We start from the raw sequence: 22,782 nt of genomic DNA, 5'->3' as shown, positions 1-22,782 counted from the left end.
TTATACATTTATATGTTGTCCACCTCTTGCTATTTCTTTATTTATTCCATATCAGTATCTAACCACATGCACTGCCATTTCTGAAGATTTAACACTCTCAATCACTATGGAGTCTGTGTCTCATTCAATAATCATATCATCTTAATAGCAGATACAGTATGAATGGAAACAATGGACAGCTTTGTTCGTTAGTAAATTCTCATATCTGCTTACTGCCTGACAAAGAGGAGAAGCAGATAGTGTGAAGTTGAATCTGCTAAAAATCATAGAAACAAAAGAAAACCACAACTTTTTTTTTTTCACTAGAAAAATACTTTGGATTGTGGTTTTCCTCCCTAACAAGGGATTTTATTCACAAAGGGAGGATGAGGATAAAGTCTATTCCCTAAGATTTGCCATGAATAACAAGCTAAGCTCTTGCAGAGACGTGGTTCAATCTTCTGTTACGTTAGGAAACATTTATTCAGTATAGCCAGCTGAATTCCATTATTTTGGTTTTTGATATATAAAACATGCAGTAAGAAACGGAGTTCAAAGTATGACTCAAGGAAGTTGCTAAGATTTTCATATTCCTTGAAAGACATAGTGTATAATTTGATAGTTTTCCAAGAGTCCAGATAATGCTGCCTGTACTGTAACTAATTTAATCCAGGGGAATGGGACAGACCTCCTAATGTGGCATGTCCTGGTGCGGTCACTGAGAGCAGGGAAGTTGGAACACTGAAGCTGTGCCCACACACATCAATAGAAATGTTTCAGTAGCTTCAGCAGTGCAGGGTGAAGCTGAAATCCTGAAGTCCTGATTCCATTTTCACTGAGCCCAAGTAATGATCCGGTCAAAACAGTGTCAAAGCATCTGGTTTTGTTCCTCAAATGGATTGTGTCCCGGTGTGCCATATCGTATGACAAGATTAAGGCAGAAACAACATACACTTCTGAACTGGCTTCTGATTTCCAAATCCTGTAACATTTTTAGTTTGCTTAGAATTTGTGATGAGATACTCATTAATACAGAATTAGACCAATTATAACATCTAGAGACCTAGCACACTAAAAAACATCAGGATGTGTGGCAAACTTCGGGTATGCGGTGCTGTTACACCACACATTGTTTCAGGAGAGTATGTGGTATTAAATTAATACACTGGCCCACTTCTAAAAGATCTCTATTTGCCTAACAGTTGCATGTCTGAAAAAATTTATTGAAGGCGTGATGCCCAAGTACACATGCTTGATAAATTCACCTTTGAATGTCTTAATCACCCCATAGCCCGTTTCCCGCCAAGAAACATTCATATACCAGCCCTGGATTTATTAAGTGCAATTCATTCAAGTGCACACGTAGAACTGGGCAACTTGTGGGACCCATTTTCTCCGCATCGAGGAACACAAGGGCAGGATCAGAGCATGAGTCTTCACTGAGAAAGAACCTTGTGGTTCATCGTTTCCTTGCTTCAGCTTAGCACATCTTCGTTATTTGTAGAGTACAAAATAAACAGAGAGGTTTTGCAGTGAAATCCCAACTCCTGAATTTGGTGGCAGGAAGAACTCTTATGGACTTCTGCAGGGCTGGAATGTCAAACTCTCTGTTTATTATTTTGAATCACAATTCTCTAGTAGATCTCTTAGTTTAGCTCTGTCATCCAACCTGAGCGTGTAAGAAATGAGGCTCATTTCCTTATGAGATTTTTCTGAGGAAAGGCTGCTCTCTGCACTTTGAAATGGTATCAGGACTTGAAGGTGGAATTATTTTCTGTGGGTGTTTGAGTTCTCTGTTAATTTGCTACTTTGTGACTCTTCTTCTTTTCATTCTGCTTTTTTTTTTTTTTTAAGTAACTTGCTTTTTATTGCGGACTGCAAACCCAGTACACTTAAGCTTCCATATTCATGCTTCTTTCTGAAATGTTTTGCTTTAGTTTTTTTAACTGTTGTGCTGTGAACTTTGCAGATTTGTTTATGAGTGTCATGTGCTTCTGCTACATCTGCATTGTCACTGTTATGGTATTTTTTCTTTCTGTCTGTTTCTTCCACAGGAGTTTAACAAGTAATCTGCCCAATGTGAATCTACCAAATGTGAATCTCCCTAAAGTACCAAATCTACCAGTTAACATCCCACTAGGCATCCCACAAATGCCTAGCTTTTCTGCACCGTCATGGATGGCTGCTATTTATGATTCTGAGTGTGTATTCAGTTCAAATTAGATCTCATTTAAATTTAAAGTAATCTTGGCATGGATATGTATTGTTTGTTTCTGTGCATTATATAAAACTTTAAAGAGTGATACAGTTAATTAGACGTTTTCTGAATGAGACACTAGTGAATTTCTGGCATGTGTATTTTGAGGGTTTTTGTATAAATCTCGAAAATTTGTCTTACTCCCACTGAGAGTTTGAGCAAGTATCTTGCTTTACAAAATAGCTGTCAACAATGGGACATGGTCTGAACAACATACGAACCACAGAACTTATAATGCAACATTATGTGTCTCAGCAAACAGTTTTGTCCAAAAGAGAAGATGAACCAATTTCAATGCCAGTCAACCAATTTCTGTGGACCAGATGTAGATCTAAAAGTGAATTTTATTTAATGCAGTCTCTGCATTTCCCAGATAATAATTCTTGTCTTGATTTTGATGAAACAGTTTAACAAAGAAGAACACCCTGCAACAGTTTTTATTCATGTTGGGGGAGGCCCCAGAGAGCCATTGAAGCTCCATAGCCATCATTACAGCCTGAACAATGCCTTGACCAACTAAAGAAAGATATTTTCAACCTGAGCTTTAGATTATGGCCTCAAAAATCGGGCATGGTTTCAAAGCAATTGATCTGTAGGAGCCTTGTGCTCTGTGCTCCCAGCTCCCTGTCCAAGCATCCCAGGGTGCACGAGTGGAGCTCAGGGGGGACATACCACAAACCCCAAGCACAGATTAGGCAAGTTCTCTTCTTATAGCAGATTTCCCTTAAACGTCCCAGTCACCGAGCGGTGTGGAGGGTGGAACACAGTGGGATCAACCCAAATCTCGTCATTTGAGGTAGCTCATCTCCCAGGATGTCCTACCACAGGAACAGAGATCTTGCCTTCTAAATTCCTGGAGGGTTATTTAGGGTTGGCATGGGGTGGTCTCAGCCAGCACTGCACGGATATGTTGCTTTTTCCCTACCTTCTCACTTAAAAGATGAAACTGAAGAACCCCCCCAAAACTACCCCCTTCAGTGTTACTGAAACACCCTTGATTACATCTACACCTGGAGTCCACCAAAATGCCTCTGCCATTAGCCTCGTGCAGGCTGTATTGCAGAGCAGTGGTAATGAACCAAAGTAAAACAAACTCTGATGTTTGACTTTCTTACAGATTTTAAAAACTTTTAAAATACTAGCACGGTCATTTATGTTTCAAAGCTATACAACTCATATTCATGCTAAGATAGCTATATTAAAGGCTAGCTTAGGCAGTTGTCTGTAAAGAGTACTTGAAAGTTTTAATCTTTCTCTGTGCATGCTTTGTGGTATTGCCCTTGAAAAGATAAGAATCATGTCATGACAGAAAATTGGATAATTCCTCTGAAAACGCTTGCGCATCAGTGGTATATTGCAAGCTGCCTGCATGATTAGAGTAATTATGGTGCTCACAAGCAAAATATTAACAGTGCATCTTGGAAATGAATATACTATATTGTTTACTTGCATGGAGCCTTAAATCAAAAGTGAGAAAAAGAACAATACTTTAAAAATTTTGAAACCAAATGGATGTCATAATATTGCTGTAGTAAATACCAATTATTGCATTTGTACGTATTTAATTATTTAAAACATAAATTCATGCAGTTCCAAAACTGGGTTTAGACTGTTGAAGCTTATTTATACCCAAGCACAGGTTTGAACCAGGCGCAACTGAAAACTGGCGGTAGATGAACACTGAGACTGTTGTAAAAACTGGTCCCCTGGCTAAAGGAAATGCCTGATTCTTTATCTTTTCATCTCCCTGGTTTCCTTTTACTCACCCTTCCCCTCCATCAAGGACATGTTACTTGTTGCTTAGTGTCAGATATGTTTCTCCTACAACTGAGACATTCTTTATTTCGTTAACTCTGTTAGCACAGGACCCCGCAGGACCCCTCTAGCATGTTGGGACTACGGTTCTCACCTGGCAGTAGCCGTGTGTGCATTAGCTCTGATCTCCTCTAGCATTAACTCAATGCAGCTGGCATCTGTCACAATAGAAACACCCTCCCTCATCTGTTTCTATAGATGATGTCAGCACAAGTGGTAATGCATGGTGTGTTAAATATCTTATAAATTACCGTGTTAGCATTAGTGGTATGCGAGGAGGGGGTTGAAACTCTTGAAGCTCCCTTGGTAATTGTTCTGAAAAAAAAAAAAATGAGGGAGAAGAAGAGAAGGAGAGAAAAGGGTTATGGATGCATAAATTTCTCTGCACAAACAGAGCGCAATCCAGTTCTGTATTTTTATTCTGTAAGTGGAGGTTTGAGATATAATTATACTGTGAAAAGAGCCGGTGTAGCTACACACTGCAGGACCAAAGACTTCCATCTGGGCAGGGGTGGGGGTATGAGAATATATGCTTGGGAGAGAAATTCAGAGTTTTGTGACAGACCAAAGATGTTGCAAAATAAATTTTTTAAAAATGGAAATTTGTTGTCCTGTAGATGCCTTTGCAAGAGGCAGATCTGTGAAAGGGTGCAGCTGTCAATCCTGCCAAAACTCCTGGATATGAGATGTCTAGTGCTCTTAGCTCAATTGACTTACCCCGATTTTTTTTCAGCTGTTCAAGAGATAAAGCGTGTCCTCGCTCACCACTTGTTAGCACTGTCCCTTACCTGGAAACGGGGCCTCACTGTGGGGGGACAAGGCAAACTCAAGATATGATTTGGAGGGGGGAGAATTGCATGAAACCCTAAATCTTAATAACTGCATACAGTCTAGTATGGCAGTTATTATTGACCGAGGATTTTCTACCACAATTTCTGGCCTTAATTCTTAATAATCACATATGTTAATGTGGTTATTAACTAAGGCTGATTTTTACCATACACACATTCTTCCTGTTAATATGTGTAACTCATAATGTTGTCTTACTCATCTGGTCTGGAAAGTTTTGTGGGTGATGACAGCAAGGTAGATTAGGCAACTGTATGGTAAAACTCAAAATCCTGATGGTGGAGATTGCCAGCGTTGTCCTGTGTATGAAACTACTGTCTGCTCTACACTTGTTGCAGGAATGGTCTCCACATCAGGTTACAAAGACTTGATGCCACTTATGACTTTTGTTCTCATTTTGCCCTGCCAGCAATGGATCAGGCACCTCAGAAGATCTGTTCTGGAAACTTGATGCCCTACAGACCTTCATTCGGGATTTGCACTGGCCTGAGGAGGAGTTTGGAAAACACTTAGAGCAACGCTTGAAGCTTATGGCGAGTGACATGATCGAGTCCTGTGTGAAAAGGTACGTGCGTGTGAGCAAACTAGTCATGTTTCTCATAGGAGCTCACAGAATGCAGGTTTATTCTGTCTTATTATCAGTGAAGCTTCACTTCAACAACCCAGTGACCCCAGCTCACCTCTGCCCAGCACAGACGTGGTGGAAAGCCATCCTATTGCTGTGAATTGTGAACTCTCCCAAGCGAACACTTCTCTGTTGAGACTCTGGACAGTGCATATTCACCTATAATAAGGCAATAAATCTCCCATTCTTTCAAGCTTTATAGGTAGTTACTTATTTTCAGTGCTGCACATGAGGTCAAGTCTTCGTAAATGCCGTTTGGAGTCAACAAGGTTGAGTGCTGAAGGCATAGCCCTAAGTAAGATCCCAGCACCCACCTAAAAAACACAGATCCATGAAAAAACAAGCAAAAAAAGTGATCCCAAAAAGGGGATAGTGGGTAGCTGGCACACGGGTTTCACATCTGCTGCTGATTGAGAAAAGCTGTTGTGTCATCAGCCACATTATAGGATATTCACCTACAGATCTTCCAAAACAGAGAGGTTTCTTTAAAAAACTTTTAATCATACAGGTAGCTGTCACTCTGAAAGCAAAATGTTGAGGTTAAATTTCTAACCTTTCCGCAGTAATTTATGTCCATTTAGCATCAGAGGTGATGAGGCAGGAGGAAGAAATGAACTTTGCATTCCATTAATAGACAATAGAAATTAATAGACAAAGAGACAAACCAAAGGAAGAATAGATGCCAAATACAGCTGGTACATGCTAATATTAGCTGCAATGTGTGATGTGGCTGTTCTGTACCACAATTGCCTGGCCACTCTGCAAGTGTGAGCGTGGCATTTATTGTTTGCCCGTTCCTCACAGTCTGGATGTGCTATGTCACCACAGGAGAAGGCACGTTCGGTCCCCGAGATGTAGGCAGGAGACCCGCCCGTTGGAAGGCAGACAGCTCGAGGCTTGCTCTCTCACTGTTCTGGAATAAACCCCAGTGCGTTTTAAGTGCAGTGAGATGGTCGTGATGTCTTTGGCATTGAGTAAAGCCCCCTTTATTGCAGCAGCTCATCTTTGGTCCTGTGGCTGTCACGAACGCTGAGCTTCAGTGGTCGTCCAGTTGTCAGACCATCCCTTAGGAGCAAACCCAGTGCTGGAGCTCTGCTCTCTGCTCTACCGCCACCAAAACACTTCTCTCTTTTTTTTTTTTTTTTTTTTTTTTTTTTTTTATTGGAACCAAGGCATCTTTGCTGCACTTGCAGTACGGTTATAGCTGTGATGATTTATAGAAATCAGACCAGGTTAGCTCCACTAACTGGGACAAATAAGCACATTTCCAGGTACATCTGAAGAAGGGCTTGTGTGCCTGAAAGCCAGGGTTTTTTTCCCCAACTGCTTCAACCTTTCTACAAATATGTTGCCCCTCTGCAAAAACCTGGCCCAGCTTGTAATGGTATGACTATATATAATGGTTCTGAGCATAAGTAGGAACATGCTCATCTCTGTGAGGAGATGGAAAATCCCAGTCACTTTGGGTCCTTTCAGTAATTATCAAGATTCTAGTCCCCGAGTCCAGGCTAAATCTGGCACTGGTAATTAAATCAGTTCAAATGCCACTGCTGATGTAAACCAATATGCTGCCTTCCCTATTTATATCACCTGCAAACAGGGCCTGGCTAAGGTTTCTTTAGCAATTTTAGTTTGACACAACATTTTTCTTCGCGTCTGTCTCTGAACTGTTGAATACCATGGAGGAGCCACCCCGCCTTCCACACTTGGTTGTATTTCGGTGCTGTCAGGAAAGCAACCCTTGCAAGGAAGGCCTGTTTCGCTAATAAATCCAGGCAGGAGGACCTATGTACCAGCTCAGATCTGATCCCAAGAATGGGAGTTTCACGTTTGTAAATGAGTTTTCATTTACATAACCCTCGGGGGATCGTTCAAGATCAGAGTTATTCCTGAACTGCAGCTGATATTATTTGTTATTTCTAAATTGAAGCTCCTATGTTAATTTGTTGGCAGATTCTGTCTGATGTGATAATTGTTCTGTGTTAGGTTAGATTAGAGAAGTACCTCCGGAATCTGCAGAGGGGCTCCAAAGAAAGGCAAGGCAATGCCCACCGTACTGCAGAGTATTCCCCATGTTAAAGTCACAAATGCCTTGGTATTTTAAAATGCGACGTGGAATCCAATTCTGCAGACTTTGGCCCAACAAAACTCTGGGTGTAACACAGTTTGTAACTGCTGGGGATGTCAAATCTGAGCTCAGTGAAACCTCAGGAGAGCAGTGAGGCGCGGCCTCATGCGACGTGTGTGTGTGTGTGTGTTCATACATGCACGACTTCGCCCATGCACATTTTGCAGATGTCTTCTGGTGGATATGTATGGTTCAGAGAAACCACTTCTATGAACTTATGAGACCATTAGGAGCTTTCATCAAGCAAATACAGTCATGTAGAACCCCAAAATGCAATGATCTCACGATGTCCTTTTAGTCAAGTGGCGAATGATTTTCTGTTATTTGTAGTTGATATCATGGAGCAATATGAGCTTTCTTTAATGCGTCAGGCTTGCTATTTGCCTGTGGTTATAAATCAGCTAATGCAACCAAATTATAGGTGTACATTGTCACTGCTGTTTGTAACATCATCACACTGTTTATCAAGCATGAGAAAGTCGTAGTTTCCCTGAAGCCACTGCATACTTTAGAAATAGTGTGTATTCTGCAAAGTGGGTTTCTTTTTAAACTGGAAAATCATTTTTAGTAAAAGCACATTTGTAACAATGTGCTTTACAATAACACTCACAGAAACATTCAGTTTTCTGGTTTCTCAAACTCTTCTCAGTATTATTTCACATTATTATCATTAGCTTCAGTATGTTTAAAAGCAACTGAAACATCTTTTTCTACTTTCCTTAACAGAACCAGGATTGCATTTGAAGTAAAGCTGCAGAAAACCAGCCGATCAACAGACTTCCGAGTCCCTCAATCAATATGCACCATGTTTAATGTCATGGTGGATGCCAAAGCTCAGTCAACAAAGCTTTGCAGTATGGAAATGGGCCAAGAGGTAAAAATGCAGGTTCTTCCTTTCACAGCTTTTAAAGGCAGAGTCATGAACTTTCCTATCTCCTGTTGTGCTAGTTTCAGAGATGTTGTATCAGTTGTGGATTTAGTGTTCCATATAGAGTGTGCAGATGAATATGCAGGGGGTTGCACTCAAATGAATCTAATGAATATGAACATTTGGAATCCCTGTCACCTAGGAGTTTCTTTTTGCAAGGACTGTGGTATGCATAAGGTATCTCTTAAGCTTGGTTGATGCATGATAACTATATATATTGAGTCATTAACTGCACCTTGGAGCCAGGTGTCAGCAACACACTTTCTGTATATGACTATTTTCTGTAGACAAACATAAGGAAAACAGAAATGCCAAGTCGTTGCTGTGATTCTTGCAAGGAAAAAAAAAACAAAAACAAAAACCAAAAAACAAGCCACCAAAATAGATAACTTCAAAAGTAGATTTAAATTCCAGCTGCTGTGACTTCCTTGAGTATTGGCTATAATCAGCACGCTTGACGATCCTGGATTTCCAGGTTCTTAATGACTCAAGTTTCTAAACAAACCTGTTTTAATTAATTGCTGATGATTTTTTTCTTCTGAAGCCATAGTTGCAGGTTGAGGTTTCTGTGAATTGATCTATGAATTAGAAAGATGTGGTAAATTGGACTAGATTAAATGCATCACAATAATCATTTTGCTACAGTGGCTTCAAGCCAAGTTAAATATTCATATACCAGTCTAGAATAAATTCACAAATACTGTTTGGCTCTCCTAACCTGCTGCTTGTCAGCATTCCCTAGATAAGTCCTTTCTCTACAACTTTCCATGGTCAGATTTTGCAGTGAATCATTGCAAGTTTTGGGGGTTTTTTTTCAGTTGTTTACCTCACCCTGTTCCTCTGAGAGGACTTGCTCTGAAGGCCACTGGATGCAGCCAGGGATCTTTGCCCTGATGTCAGTGGTGTTTGGATCAGATCCAGCTGTTGTTTTTATTTTTCTCATACACATTTCCGTTACAACATTTTATTTGTGACAGTCACCTTGCAAGGGAGGTTTCATACCGCTCATCATCAGGCTCTTCCCTTGTCCTCCAGGTCAGCTGAAGCAGATCTTGAGGGGGCTGTTGTTGTCCAAGCTTGGACATGAACTTCTCTGCCACATTCTGTTCCATATTCATACCCATTTATCTCCCCAAATCCCTCAGCCTGCAGCTGCTGCAGCACCTGCCTGGCAGTGCCTTATCAGCCAGTAAGAGCTACGGTTGCAATGCTCCCCACTACAAACCAGTGCACTATACTAGCACAGTCCCCTTTTTGGAGATCAAGCAGACGCCGATATCATGTCAGAGCAAGCTCATTGCATTCATAAAACTGTCAGGTTAAGTATTGAGGTGTCATGAGACTGATAACATCAGCTGCGTCTGGATATAGTGTGACCAGGCACTCGCTGCGTCTTTCTCGCTGCTAACTTGTGATGCTCTGTGCTTGCCACAGTTTCCTCCGAATTTTGAGCATCAGTCACAATGCACGTTCAGCCTGAGTCAAACTGCAAGTGAGAGGGGAGCAGGCGGCAGCGCGGTTGTTTCTCTGCTGTTCTCAGCTGCAGCAGGATTAGCTCCGCAAATCTGCCTGTGCCGCTTCAAGAAGGTGTTTGGTACAGCAGCTCGGAGACAGCCTAACTCCTGTGGCAAGCAGCAGTTGCTGGGGCATGAGGTTTTTAACAGATAGCTGAACTAACAGACCTGTAAAGCAGATGTAAATTATCAGTGCATAAGTTACCATTTAGGGCTGCAGATTTTTATACACCCTCCCTTTTTCTTTTCTTCCTTTTAATGAGTGTTCCCACCTCCTGCTCCATTCGCTTGTGCCGCTCTGTATTTCAGCTACATCCATCTCCTCTTCTCGAAGCTGTTGAAACCTGTGCACTGAGATGGTCGTGCTGGGGGAGTAAAAGTTAAACTATAGATCTGTCATTACAGCCCGCAAGGGGAGGACAGAATGCCAGCCCGTCTCTTCCAGTTCCCAGTAGAAATGATAAGACAGTCAGATAGACAGCAGAGGGAAGAGAAACCAGGTTTCAAGCCTGTGTCTTCTTCTGTAATTTGGAGATCTAGGTCTGCGCATCGTTGAGTCCCTCTGTACCCCCATCCCCGGTGTGTGGCAGCCACACAGCTTGGCCAGGGCTACCTGCAGCCCCACTGCGGAGGGATGGACAGAGACGGAGGGACAGACACAACTCGCTGACGGGCCCCTCCACAGCACTGCAGCTGCCACACGGCTCCTAAAATACGTGGTCCCTTTGCAGACAGTTCAAAAGCAGCAAAAAGGGCTCACATTGCCCACTATGGTGTTCAGGCAGGGGCCTTTGCCCAGACCTAACTGGAGAAGACATTTTTGTTAGAAACAAACCACTGATTTTTCTGACAGTGTAAAGCTGTATGTGGGCAGAGACTCTCTCGACATGTTACTTGACCTCGCTCCTGAGATTTCCCTCCCACCCCAAAGGCCTTCCCTTTAAGACTACCTTCAGTTACACTCACTTTAGCAGATACTTGAATGCATTTTGCGAGCATTACCCTGTGAAACAAACACCCATCATTTCATTTCCATTTCCTTGTCTCTAAAGGCAGCTGTTAAAACATTTGGTAAACATACTTTACCATCTTAAATATTTATTTTTCCTCTGAATTTTTAATACATCTAAGGGGATAAATGTATGTATTAAATGTTTCTCAGTTGGTCTAGTATGTTTCTATTTAATATCTAAGGTCAGATGGTCCTTAGAGAAATACAACGTACACACAATCTGTTACATGACAAGGCAAGATACTCATCACATAAAGTCAAGTTGAATCATTGTAGTGCACTGATTATGGATTGTAATAATTGAGCTAATAGAAAGCTGCGAGGAACTCGATCGAAAGCGGGGCCTACGCTGGGTAAAGCAAACCAGTTATGTGATCTTTAACCTCAGGCGTTTTCAAAAGAAATGCAGAAGGAGCTGTTAGAAACGCTGGTTTACGAGCCAGGCATCTGTGAAAGCAGCACCAGGCAGTCGTTTCCCAAACCACCGCCTTCTCTGACCCTGTCCTGGCCAGGGCTCGCCTTCCCGAGGTGGAGCTGGGGCTGCAGCACAGGCGGTGCAGGGCACACATCGCTGCGGCTGCCCGGGGCAGGACCGCGGCCACACGGGCCCTATCCTGCATGGTCACTGGCCCTGGAACTGGCTCTGAGTCTGCCCCAGGGATTGCAGCCACGATGGGAATGAGCGATCAGAGTCCTGCCACACCGCCTTGGTGCGTGCACAGGGTCCTCTCCTCCTCTCAGAGCTGTGGTTTTATTCGATCAAGGCTCTTACTTGCTTTTTGAACAAGCTTTTAACTGAAAATGCATCGGTCAGTGCATTTCACAGTGTGTTGTTTTGCACGTCGCTAGCCATCTTTGAGTTAATGACTTACCCAAGGAAAGCAATTAGCTAAATCCTTGGTTGCGAGGTCTTCCGCACACAGAAAATGCAGTTGCAGACGCAAAATGTCATGGGGAAGACACCGCCAATACATGCACAACCCCTTCTTCATCTCCCTTTGGAGGTCCTGGCTGTGTACACAGATGTTACAGGTTCCCATCACCCCACAGCTACCTCTCTGCTGTGCCAGGTCAATCCTGGGAGCTGATAAGGGCTAACTCTGCGTTAAACAGGTTAATCATAACTATGATCCCATCGGGGACTCATGTATGTCTTGACCTGCAAAGCAGGGCACGGAAACGGGAACTGCAGCTGCAGGTATCACGTGCTTGTTCGTGTATGTTTTTCCCCCTGAGCGGGCCCAGCAGATCTCAGCCTGCGGTGTGGGGTGCCAGCCTGTCCTCCCGCGTGTGTGAGACTCTGTGTGGCCCCAGCTGGAACATCGGCCAGGATGTGCTGCACCATCTACCCCTGCCCTGCCTGCCCTGCCTGCCCTGCCCCTGCAGCAGGGTTCGCTCCTCAGGTGCATCCACCCCTGCTAAAGGGTGTGCGGCTGCCCCCATGTTGAACCCTGCCTATCGACAGCCGGTTGCCTTCCTCTTCGGAGCGAAATAACACCGTAAGAGACTCTCAGCAGTTAGGTAAAATCCAGTCCCTTCACCCTGTTTTACTGCCTGCAAATACTGAAGGTAGCAATCTCTTGTATTTCAGTGAAAGGAGGTTTTGATCACATTTCATTTTCCATTGCTTATAGTTTCTGTGCATGATGCTGTTATTCTCATATGTCTCTTTTTTTAAAAGATTTTGGTTTATGTATTCTTTATCTTCATATGTTCTTTTTCCTGTCTTTTGCACTTTCCTCTTTATTTCTGTCCCCAATCATCTGAAAAGTTTGCTAAAGTGTGGGTAAGTGTGTCCTACTTTTATTTTCTTTTTTCCAAATGTATTAATGTATTAATGTTACTGTCATAGAAAAAATTCCCCAAACTGTAGAGCAGTTCAGAGACTAACAATCAGACACTGAGACCAGCATCTAGCATTTGTAAAGCCCTCACAGTCTTCCTTCCCAAAGTCTGATTAGTATTTAAAGCAGATTTGTCTCTTTCAATGTGATTTGATGTTAACATTTTAAAACAATATTAATGCCAAGTGGTAATGAATATAGTGACTAGCACCAGTGCTTGAAATGTTTGACTGAAAAATCAAATGTTTTGTGTTGGAAAGCAGTCATAATCAGTATTTTCTCAGTCCATTGAAAATAAGAATATACTGTATGTTTTCACTAATTAAATCTTGTATTGGAAACAGGTCTTTTCTAAATTAGTAGAAGACTGTATTTTAGTACCTATTCTAGCCATATTGCAGCTGATTGCATCAGAGCTCCCAAGCTAAGCAAGGTTTGGCATGTGCAGAAATTGGGTTGAAGACTCAGAAACACTGATGCTGCAGGCACTGGCATTGGTCAGCCAGTTCTGGGCTAGTGCCACCAGATCTGCTAACACCCAGAGCTCAGGGCTGCCCTGCCTGCTGGCTTTTGCATGGGACAGAAAGATTCATCTTGGTTTGTTGGGTGTTTTTTAAATCTATCTTATAGTCACCAAGTAAAACGTTTAAATGAGTGCTCAATTTGAGCCACGTCCCTGCTGAACCCGGTGTGTAACACAGGTTCAAGCACTTTGCTGCAGTGGGTGAGAAGGTGCAACGTCCTTCCCAGTGGTTCACCCCACTGCAAGCTCCCCTGGTGCAGCAGATCCTCCCTGTGCCCTGCCGAGGGCTGTGTGGTTTGTGGTCCCCCAGGCAAGGGCTGCCCATTTCCCTCCGGGTATCTCATTGCCAGGGGGGATCCATGTGCAAAATGAACAGGACAAAGTCCGCGGAATTGAAGCGAAAGCACTTCAGGGTCTCTAGGAGCAGTGGGTGCTGGTGCTCACAGGGGTGGCAAAGCCTCCCCTCCTACATCTGCTTGTGGCTCCCGGAGCTGCGGGCACACAGAAGAGGGCAGGGTTTGCCCATGCTTCGCAAACTGGTGTAAGAGTCTCCTGAATTCAAGGTCTCTCCTGCAAGTGTAAGTATTCACTGGCCACTACAGTGGAGCACAGGGTAATAAGCTGCATAATTCTTCGGTTTGATACTGCATATTGTGGTTTACCAAGGGAAGAGGCTGACAACCGTACAGCTCTCGCCTGTGATCAATGCTAATATTTTCCTCCCCCTCTCCTTTTATTTTTCTTTAGCACCAGTACCATTCGAAAATAGATGAACTAATTGAGGAAACCGTCAAAGAAATGATAACACTCCTAGTGGCAAAGGTAACCTTCAGCTTCAGGTGAAGTGATTCACTGTTAACGTTGCATCTTTAATATGTGTGTTTCCATTAAAATGTAACACATGAAGATGTTGAATTGGCTTCTTGTTTCTCACAGGCAAGATCATACATCTCCCAGTCCTTTCATGGTGACTCTTTGATGATTAGGAGCTGCATGAGATGTAACATGCTGCTAGCAGGATTGCCATACTGGGGCCAGAAGTGATTTTAAGGAATGGGTGTTATGTTAATGGGGTAACACCCCGTGGTCAGCATCACCCCATGGCACTGAGGGTAGCTGCAGTCAGGGGGTGGCACTGCTAAATGCTGCTGCGTAGACGTTGGGGTGGCACGCAGAGGTGGTCACCACTCCTACACATAAGGTTGCGCGGACAAAATAACTCGTCTTGTGCAAGATCGCCATATGCTCTTCTAAGAAATTAATTTAGAGGTGACAGTAGTGGGAAAGACATTCCAAAATGTCAGGTTTAATTGTTTGGAAATTGTTTTTCATCAGAGTCAGCTCCTCTAGCTCAGCTGCCAGCATTTCCCTTGGGTTGTTGTGTAGGTCTGGTGTGCTGTGCTAACACAGAGGGGAATTGGCATGGAGGGAGAAAGATGGTGGGGTGTGTTTTCCTCTAGTTTCAAACTTTCTGAGAACAAGTCATCCCTATTATACAGTGAAGACCTTTAAACATAATCCGCCAACATATGCCAGTTCAATTCTTCTGCAAGAATACCCAGCTAGCTGTGTGCTTGACACTGCATACTGGGAGCAAGAACCACCAGCTTCCCTGTCCAGAGAGGCTGTGCTGGCTTCCCCGCACACTGCACCCACCTCCTGTCCCCAGCATCACCCATGACACCGAGGGGTGATTCTCACCCAACAAGAGGTGGACCACGTAGCAGCCGAAAGGCAATGCTCCTTTCTCCCCACTCCCCAGCCCCCTGTGCTCAGGGACAGGTTGTCCGCTCCTTTGGCAATGGTGAAAGCTCCACTGGCTTCTTTGAAGCTGATGCTGATTTTTGCACCCTTGTTCAATTATTAAAAATAATTGCAGTATTTTTTGTCTTCGTAGTTTGTCACCATTTTGGAAGGAGTCTTGGCCAAACTGTCTAGATACGATGAAGGAACTTTGTTTTCTTCTTTCCTGTCATTTACTGTAAGTACAGACAATATTTTCCTTTCTTCTTTGTTTTTTTTTCCCCTGAGTTGTAATCTTCTGCTCTCCCCGGGCTAGATCAGCTACATAATAATTCTGCCATTCTGTGGTGTTTGCACACTGTAACCCCCACATGATAAACAAACAACCTGTATGCAGATATACAGTACATCAGCACCCAAGATGCATAGGCCATCGTATTGTAGCACAGAGTAAAGCCATCTTCAGTTACCGTTCAGGTTGGTGGAGTTTATTCTGTTGAGAATGCATATGAAGATGAAAAAAATCATTGCACCATACATGCAGTTTCCCTAACTAAAGAAGTTGCTTCGTTGCCACTTTGCGTGACGGGTGTGTTCCTCTCAGTCTTCTAGCCGTGACAGTGACCATCTCACATAGTAAAAAACAAAATAAGGGCAATCTAGGGAGTGCCTTTGTGTTTCTAAAAGAGAACAAGGTAGGGGAAATGCCATGAGGTTACACAGCACAAGGTGCCTCTAATGCCACAATTCTTCCTAACATTGCAGAACCAACCCACAGCTCATCACATTACATATTTCCTAGAAAGGTACAGGCCAAGAACAATATCTGTGGAAAATTGGCCTCAGCATCAAGCAAGTGTTTAGCAATATGACCTGTATTCCAGAAAAGTGTTGTGACAGCTTCTTAGGACAAACACATAACAGCTGATTTCCAAAGGTCTTCTGAAAATGCATGCCAGAAAGTTTACAAGAGTGTCCCTTTCAAAATATGGCATCTATTCTCTCGGCTCACAGTCAGATGTACATCCCAAAACATATGTCTGGGGTTGCTTGGAACATTGTATTGACATTTACACCCACTGGCCCCGGTGCCTGCATGTGCAGCCTGTCCTGCACTCAGTTGTTCACAGAGACCAGGCAGGAGGCAGAAGGCACTGCTCTGCAGACTGGGAAGGCTTTCCAAAGCCCCGTTCAGGAGTTGTCTCAGCTACTTACAGTTTTCTATTGTTCGCTACTCTTGGGCCCTTTTCACTGAGTTTGAGGCAGTTTTGTAGGATCTGTTTGGAAACAGGGATGGATGTAGGAAGGCTCACCAGCAGAGGCAAGAAACTCTGCTCATGGGCTGATGTGTGCACAAAGTCTGGCAGCTTATCTAAACCACCACAGGGTTCAAACTAAGCATCCTGACTTTTCAGGTGTGCTGGAGGCACTTTGTTCTTCAGAGGAGGAGGGGAAGGGAGGGTGTCCCACTCACTGCCCTGCAGTGCAGCTCTTTTCTCAGGATAACCCCTGCATGTGCATGGTTACAGCCCCAGGGCTGTGCTCATCCCTGCTCAGGGACATGCTTGGGGTGGATACCTTGCCTTGTTCCAGTGCTGCGGAGGGTTAGGAGATGCTCGCGTGCCAGCAGCAGAGGATGTGGAGGCGGCAGCTTTCCAGGCATCGGAAGTACCAGCATCAGCCCGGGTAGACAGTGTAATGTGCAGCCCTTCTCCATGAATCCAAGCTGTTCCTCGGTTGCTGCTGCACTGCTCCCACCACATCCTACTGTTTACGCTGCTGAGTGCTGCTCCCTTCGATGGCTGAGCAAACCCCTTGGCCATGCTTGGGCTCTGGGCACCCGTGAGGAGGCAGCACGTAGGTGCGCGGGGTTCAGGCTCCTCACTCAGCTGCTCCTCAGAAACTGACTGACGATTAACTGCCCCAGCAGCAGCAAACCAGTCTGTCCCACTCCAGCAGCCCCGCAACCTTTAAACCTGGCACCGTAGCTTCAGTTTCCTGAGTTTCCAGCCAGGAAGGGATGTGCATCCAGATAGTTACTGTGCGTGGTGTGTGCACATCGCCAGGAAGGTGCTGAGCCCTCACCCCCAGCCAGGAGGCTGGGTGCAATACAGGGGGGCAGGATTGCTCTTTTCTGGGCAAGGGATGTCTCTCGCTTTGGCCCACTTGTTTGCTGGGAGTCACTGGGCAGCACCAGCCACAAGAAGAGGCAGAGGAACAGCCTGGACCCCTTTGCACTGGGCTTAGAAAGTCTCCCTTGCCTGCAGTAGTAATGTGATTTGCTGTGTTTAGTCTTTGCAATGATAAATAGAGAAACTCTCTCTTGTTACAGCATGCTTGCACCACCTCCCACGTTTTCCCTGTCTGAACAAATACAACAAAGTGTGATGGTCCAAGCCGCTGAGCTCTAGAAAGCATTAGTCTCCCACCCCCTTCCACCGACTTCTTTCATCGCGTGTTTTCCAGGCGCTCTGCAAGTGACATGTAATCGGGGGTCTTGTGACAGACAGTTTTATCACCTAGTAGGATATCCTCATTTCCAATTCTTGCCTCGAAATTCAAGATAAAATTAATGCATCTGTTGTCCTAATAAATTCTCACTAGCCACTTCTCCTTGCAGAGCACTTTGAGAGGAAAACACCCTTCTAAATTTGGCCAGACGGGTTTTTTTTCTGTTTGTTGCTACATTTAAGTGCATCTCCGCGGCAGCAGCCCAGGCCCTGGCTGGGCGTCTGCATGTGCAGATCCACTGAGTCACAGGAATGACAGCTGCTAAAATTCCCTTTAATCTGGATGGCCTCTGTAGGCGGAGAATTACACCTACGGTAATTAAAACTAAAGACTGCATATTACCCAAGGGAGACAGAAGTAAAAGATCTTATTTTTGTTCTGCGCAAAATTTGTATGGTAAACTGAGACGTTTCATGGCAAAGTCACATACTTTGTGAAAAACGGCAGCCTAGCAAAAATCACACAACATCCGGCAGTTTGGAAATTTCACTAAATGTAGCCAAATCCGAGTTTAAAGAAAAACAAGTAATTATTCTGATTAAAGGGGAGTGGGCAGGAGAAGAAGCTCAGTTTTTTTGTGGGTGGAGGAGGGAGATTGCAGGAAGCCAACTGAGTTATTCTTGTCGCCTCTTGGCTTTGGAGAAGGTAGTTTGAGATGGTGGCGCTAAGCTGGACCTAAGAGTGCTAAATCCACGCTCAGATTGCAGGTTTCCTGGGGTACCGCTGCATTACTTCGTGCCCTGTGTGAGATCTGAAGATCCAGGTGCGTGGCACAGTGCAGCCCTGAGCGCAGCCTGGCTTGAATTCTGCGGGCTGTCAAGCCACATCGTTTTCCGAGCTTTCCTCCTGGTTCTTTAGCTTTGCTGCTCAGAAAAAGAGTTTATTTGGAGCTGGCTTGGGCATCCCTGCCTGCGGCTGCTCCACGCCGGCGTGGGTGTGCCGTGACTGCCTGCTCCACCAGAGCTGCAGCCCTTGGCCAGGCTCCAGCTGCCTTCACGCATGGAGGCTGGGGCTCCTCCACTCCTGTTCAGCAGGAGCAAGGGATAGTGCTTCTCTACCTCCCAAAAAAGTTGTGAGGATAAATGCAGTGAAAGGACAAGGTGTCCAGACGGCCGGCTGGAAACAGGGATACCTGGAGGAGAGACGAGCATTCACTCTTTACTGGGAGTGAGGGCTCGGCACTGATTTTGCTACCTCCTTCATAAACTCCTGTGCTGGGATGTGCCCGTCCCCCTCCATCCCCTCCAACAGCCAGACCCCGAGTCGCATCGCGGTGGCAGGCGCTCGGTGCCCTCCTCCTGCCCTTCCCTCTGTTCTTGCCCCCCGGCTCGGCAGCCTGGGCGCTGCCAATACTTGCAGCGTTCACCTCAGCAATTACCACCAGTCTGGTCTTTTGTATCGCCTCATTGTGCTTAATTATGCACCCCCCACACACACCATATGAGTGCTTCCACCCACTCTCACATTCTGTCTCACACATACATTCATTCTCTCATTCGGGACACATAATTTATTCATCCCAAGATGCAACTGTGTGCGTGTTATATTTAGGCTGTTTTAATGGTAGCTTTAGAAATATTTAAAAGCAGGTGAGCTTTTACACCCAAACAAAGATGGCCGGCAACGCTTACCCTAATTAAAAGCAGAAGTGTTGTGGAAAATCCCAGCCGTACTCTTTCTAGACACGGTGCCTTATGCTACAGTGGGAAAAAGGTCTCTCTGGCCAGCTGGGCACTGCTCAGTTGGAAAAGTTGGCCCTGACATTGGGGGCCACCCTGCCTCCCGTGCCAGGCAGTGGGCACCCTGCTGCATGGCAAACCGGAGACAAAGTAATTTTGGGGTCTTGCAGCCCCCACCACTGTGTGAGGACACTGCAGAGCGCAGCGTCCACCCCCTGATACCCTTCCTCAGATAACATCTTTTAAAGGGGGGAATAGTCATAGGAAACTAATGTGGCTGTTCAGAGTCTGAGAAGCAGAAAAGCTTTGGGGCGCTTCTCCATGGCATGGCATGAGCACGCTGCTCCAACACCGTTTGTGACCTCCTGCCAGCCTCAGGGCCCGCAAAAAGGTGGAAGATAATGCCCCAGGCAAAGCTGGGGGAAGCACATTGCGTGTGGGACTACGGGCAGGGGGCAAAATTAGGGTCTTCTGGGCACTTTCCAGCGGCCACCCTGGTGCAGGTGCCAACCGGCCCTGCCTGCCGTTGTGCCCATGCTGCCAGGGGCTCCCAAGGTCCCTGGGATGCGGATCCTGATGGGAGAACCACAGACTGCCTTCAGAGACACGTGGCATCAGGTGGAGAATGAGGCCTCCGAAGAAAATAACGATGTCTACTTACAAACCCCGTCTTCCCCCGCTCGCTGAAGTAGAAGAGGGAGAAGCACAACTCCCACACTATCATCTGTTGCTATTAGAGCTTTAGCAGCAGTAAAGTTACCTCTCAAAAAAAACAACAACAAAAATACCACCCTTGCCTATTCTTTTAGACAGGAAATGTAGTTTTTATCACCCTTTCTCCCCCACTCAGCATTATGTTGTCCCAAGTCTTGGCTGGAGAAGCTCTTACAGGTGTTTAAAGAAAAAACAAAGACCTGAAAACGTACTGATGGTGTAAACTCTCCTCTTGTTCCTTTTACAGGTGAAGGCTGCTTCCAAATACGTGGATGTACCCGTAAGCACAATTTAAACAACTTCTGTCATAGTAATTTGCATCGTGCTTTGGTTTATGGCATGTGTAGCAACCCACGTTATGCATTAACAGCCAAGATTGAACCATGGGCCTTCACACTTCTAACATTTGAACTGGAAAGAATATCTCTATGACGTTAATAATGAGCAGTTACCCTCTTATGGAGACCTACGAGGCTGTTTAGGCAATAATTTGCAGATGGTGTCAAAAAGGTACCATATTTATGCAATTGGCTTGAATTACATCTAAAAAAAATGGGAGCAGTGCATTCTGTTAATTCTTCATTTGGACTTGTACAAATACAGTATAATTTCCAAACAAAAAGGTCCAGACATGTTAGAACTGAGCCAACACACATCTAACACATTAGCTAATCTATTTTATTTTTGTTCTTCTAATTGTTGGTTTATTTTACTCTTTCGGAAAATGACTTTTTTATTACTTTGGGGAAATGGTGATGAGCTAGCAACATGTGTTTGGGAAATTGTTAATGAAAATAATTTTTTCCATTTTTCTGTAATTGGTATAGGAAAACTGTACATCGTCTCTTCTAATTAGACCTTGATTCATAAGGAAAAGAGCCCTTAACATTCTTAGACAGAGCACTTAACTTGCCAGAAATTTACATTTAAATTGAGTTGAAGTGTAATATATGAATGTTGGCTGGAGTAAGGGGTTACTGTAACATTTACAGGCAGAGAGAGCCTGTGCAATTAGAAATGAAGAAAGAGTAGATCTTAAGATACTGCACCAAATCCTGCATTCAGTTAGACTGGGCAGTGTAAATCAAGAATAACTCAGTTGAGTTTAATGAGCTGTATGTGTAATGTACATATGTACATTTAACATGAACGCAATTGCTCTGCGTGCTCTCACATGACAGCATGATAAATTTATCAGACATATTGGACCACATCACCTGTATTTGGTGTTTCTATCCCTTTAGCCCGAAAGAAACCTTTCCTACCAAATTGCCGTATCTTTAGCCCAGCATGGGGAAGACAAACTCTTGAACAGTAAGAGGTCTTGCTTGGTTTAAAATATCCCAGTGCAGAGATTGGCATCCTGTTGTCTTGGAGTAATAGAAACAAGATATTCAGAGCATTCGAAAGAGGGACTCAAAATTCATTTCTAGCCCTAGAAAATGTGGAGATCCTTCAGCTGAAATTCCTAGTTGTTTGAGTGCATCTTAAATATTTAGTCATCATCAGTTTGAGCACAGAACAGTTGTTTTAAGTAATTTTTAGGGCAAAACATGGCCTTCTCTGAGGCATCTGTGTTCCTGGAAAGTAAAGCATCTTTCCAGGGAAGTGGTCTCAGTAAAATGCTCTATAACCCTTTCAAGCCTTCCCAAAAGCATTGCACCAGGGACAGCCCCGGGAGGTCCACAGCATCATGGCCGTGTGGGAGGAGCGAGGCTCTGCTCCCGTCCTCGGAGCCAGTCGGACGCTCCAGTTCTTTGCGTAAAATAGAGCACAAATCATTTATCTGGGTTATTTTTTGGTTGTTTCCCCACCTTCCCCTGGAAGTGAAGCCACATTACAATGGCTTCCTTGACAGACCCAAAATTTTTCATAAAATCAACCACCAGCCCCGCACAGCTCCCAGACCCTTGCGGGAGGATGCCCCGTGGTCCCTCAGCCACTGCCTTTCTAGGGGAAGGAGAGAAAGAAAAACCTGTTTCACTATAGAACAGAGGGGAAATCCCAGTGTTGAACAGAAAACCATTGGTTAAATCTAATTCCACAAACACCATTACAATTGTCTGGGTACAAACCAATCCGTTTAATGCCACCTTGAAATGGGCACGATCAGTGTGCTGAAAATTGCTTGAAAGTGTAACACTTGACTACTGCCACATTTGTGTTGTCCTCATTGTTTTTCAAATTAATACCTTGTCATTGTTGCAGTAGGTGTTAAGAAATGTTACTGGCTTCCCAAGGGCCAAGCACTGGCCCTTTGCTTGATAATTGTTTGCTTTGTATTAAAAAACTCCCTTCCTACTGCTTTCCAAACTGTCCTCATTTTCACCCTGGAAATTACACAGATGTGTTAACTAACTTCAATTTACAGTGGCTGACAATCGTATCTTGCAGAGAAATGATACTCTGTGATCTGAGGTAAATCACAGTAATGGAAACTAATGACACTAGTTATTAACAAACTTACAATGTGCCATGGAAATTTAAGATTTTGTGGCAGGTCTTGTAATAACTCATGTTACAGTATTTTAATGGGTTTCCTTTGAGGTAAGTTTGATTCCAATATATCAAGCAATGTGAACTCAAACAGGATTTTTTTGAAGTATTTTCCATCCACCTGCTTCAGTTCCCATTTTCTTTAAAGAAATGCTGTTGTCCCCA

The 22,782-nt window shown here is 44.3% G+C and overlaps 1 protein-coding gene across 4 annotated transcripts in view; it reads left to right on the top strand.

The window, feature by feature from the left end:
• Window positions 1–22,782, top strand: part of CADPS (calcium dependent secretion activator) — a 221,360-nt gene that overhangs the window by 175,758 nt on the left and 22,820 nt on the right. For all 4 annotated transcript variants that reach the window (XM_074835822.1, XM_074835820.1, XM_074835819.1 and 1 more), the window contains 6 exons: window positions 2,034–2,180; window positions 5,310–5,465; window positions 8,380–8,527; window positions 14,222–14,296; window positions 15,372–15,455; window positions 20,369–20,401. In XM_074835822.1, coding sequence (XP_074691923.1) covers window positions 2,034–2,180; window positions 5,310–5,465; window positions 8,380–8,527; window positions 14,222–14,296; window positions 15,372–15,455; window positions 20,369–20,401 — 643 coding nt within the window. The remainder of the gene's footprint in view (window positions 1–2,033; window positions 2,181–5,309; window positions 5,466–8,379; window positions 8,528–14,221; window positions 14,297–15,371; window positions 15,456–20,368; window positions 20,402–22,782) is intronic.

The sequence above is a fragment of the Strix aluco genome, chromosome 11, assembly GCF_031877795.1.
Source record: "Strix aluco isolate bStrAlu1 chromosome 11, bStrAlu1.hap1, whole genome shotgun sequence".
Taxonomy (NCBI): Eukaryota; Metazoa; Chordata; class Aves; order Strigiformes; family Strigidae; genus Strix; species Strix aluco.
The sequence above is the reverse complement of the archived record's forward strand: the minus strand, read 5'-3'. Positions and strand labels throughout refer to the sequence as shown.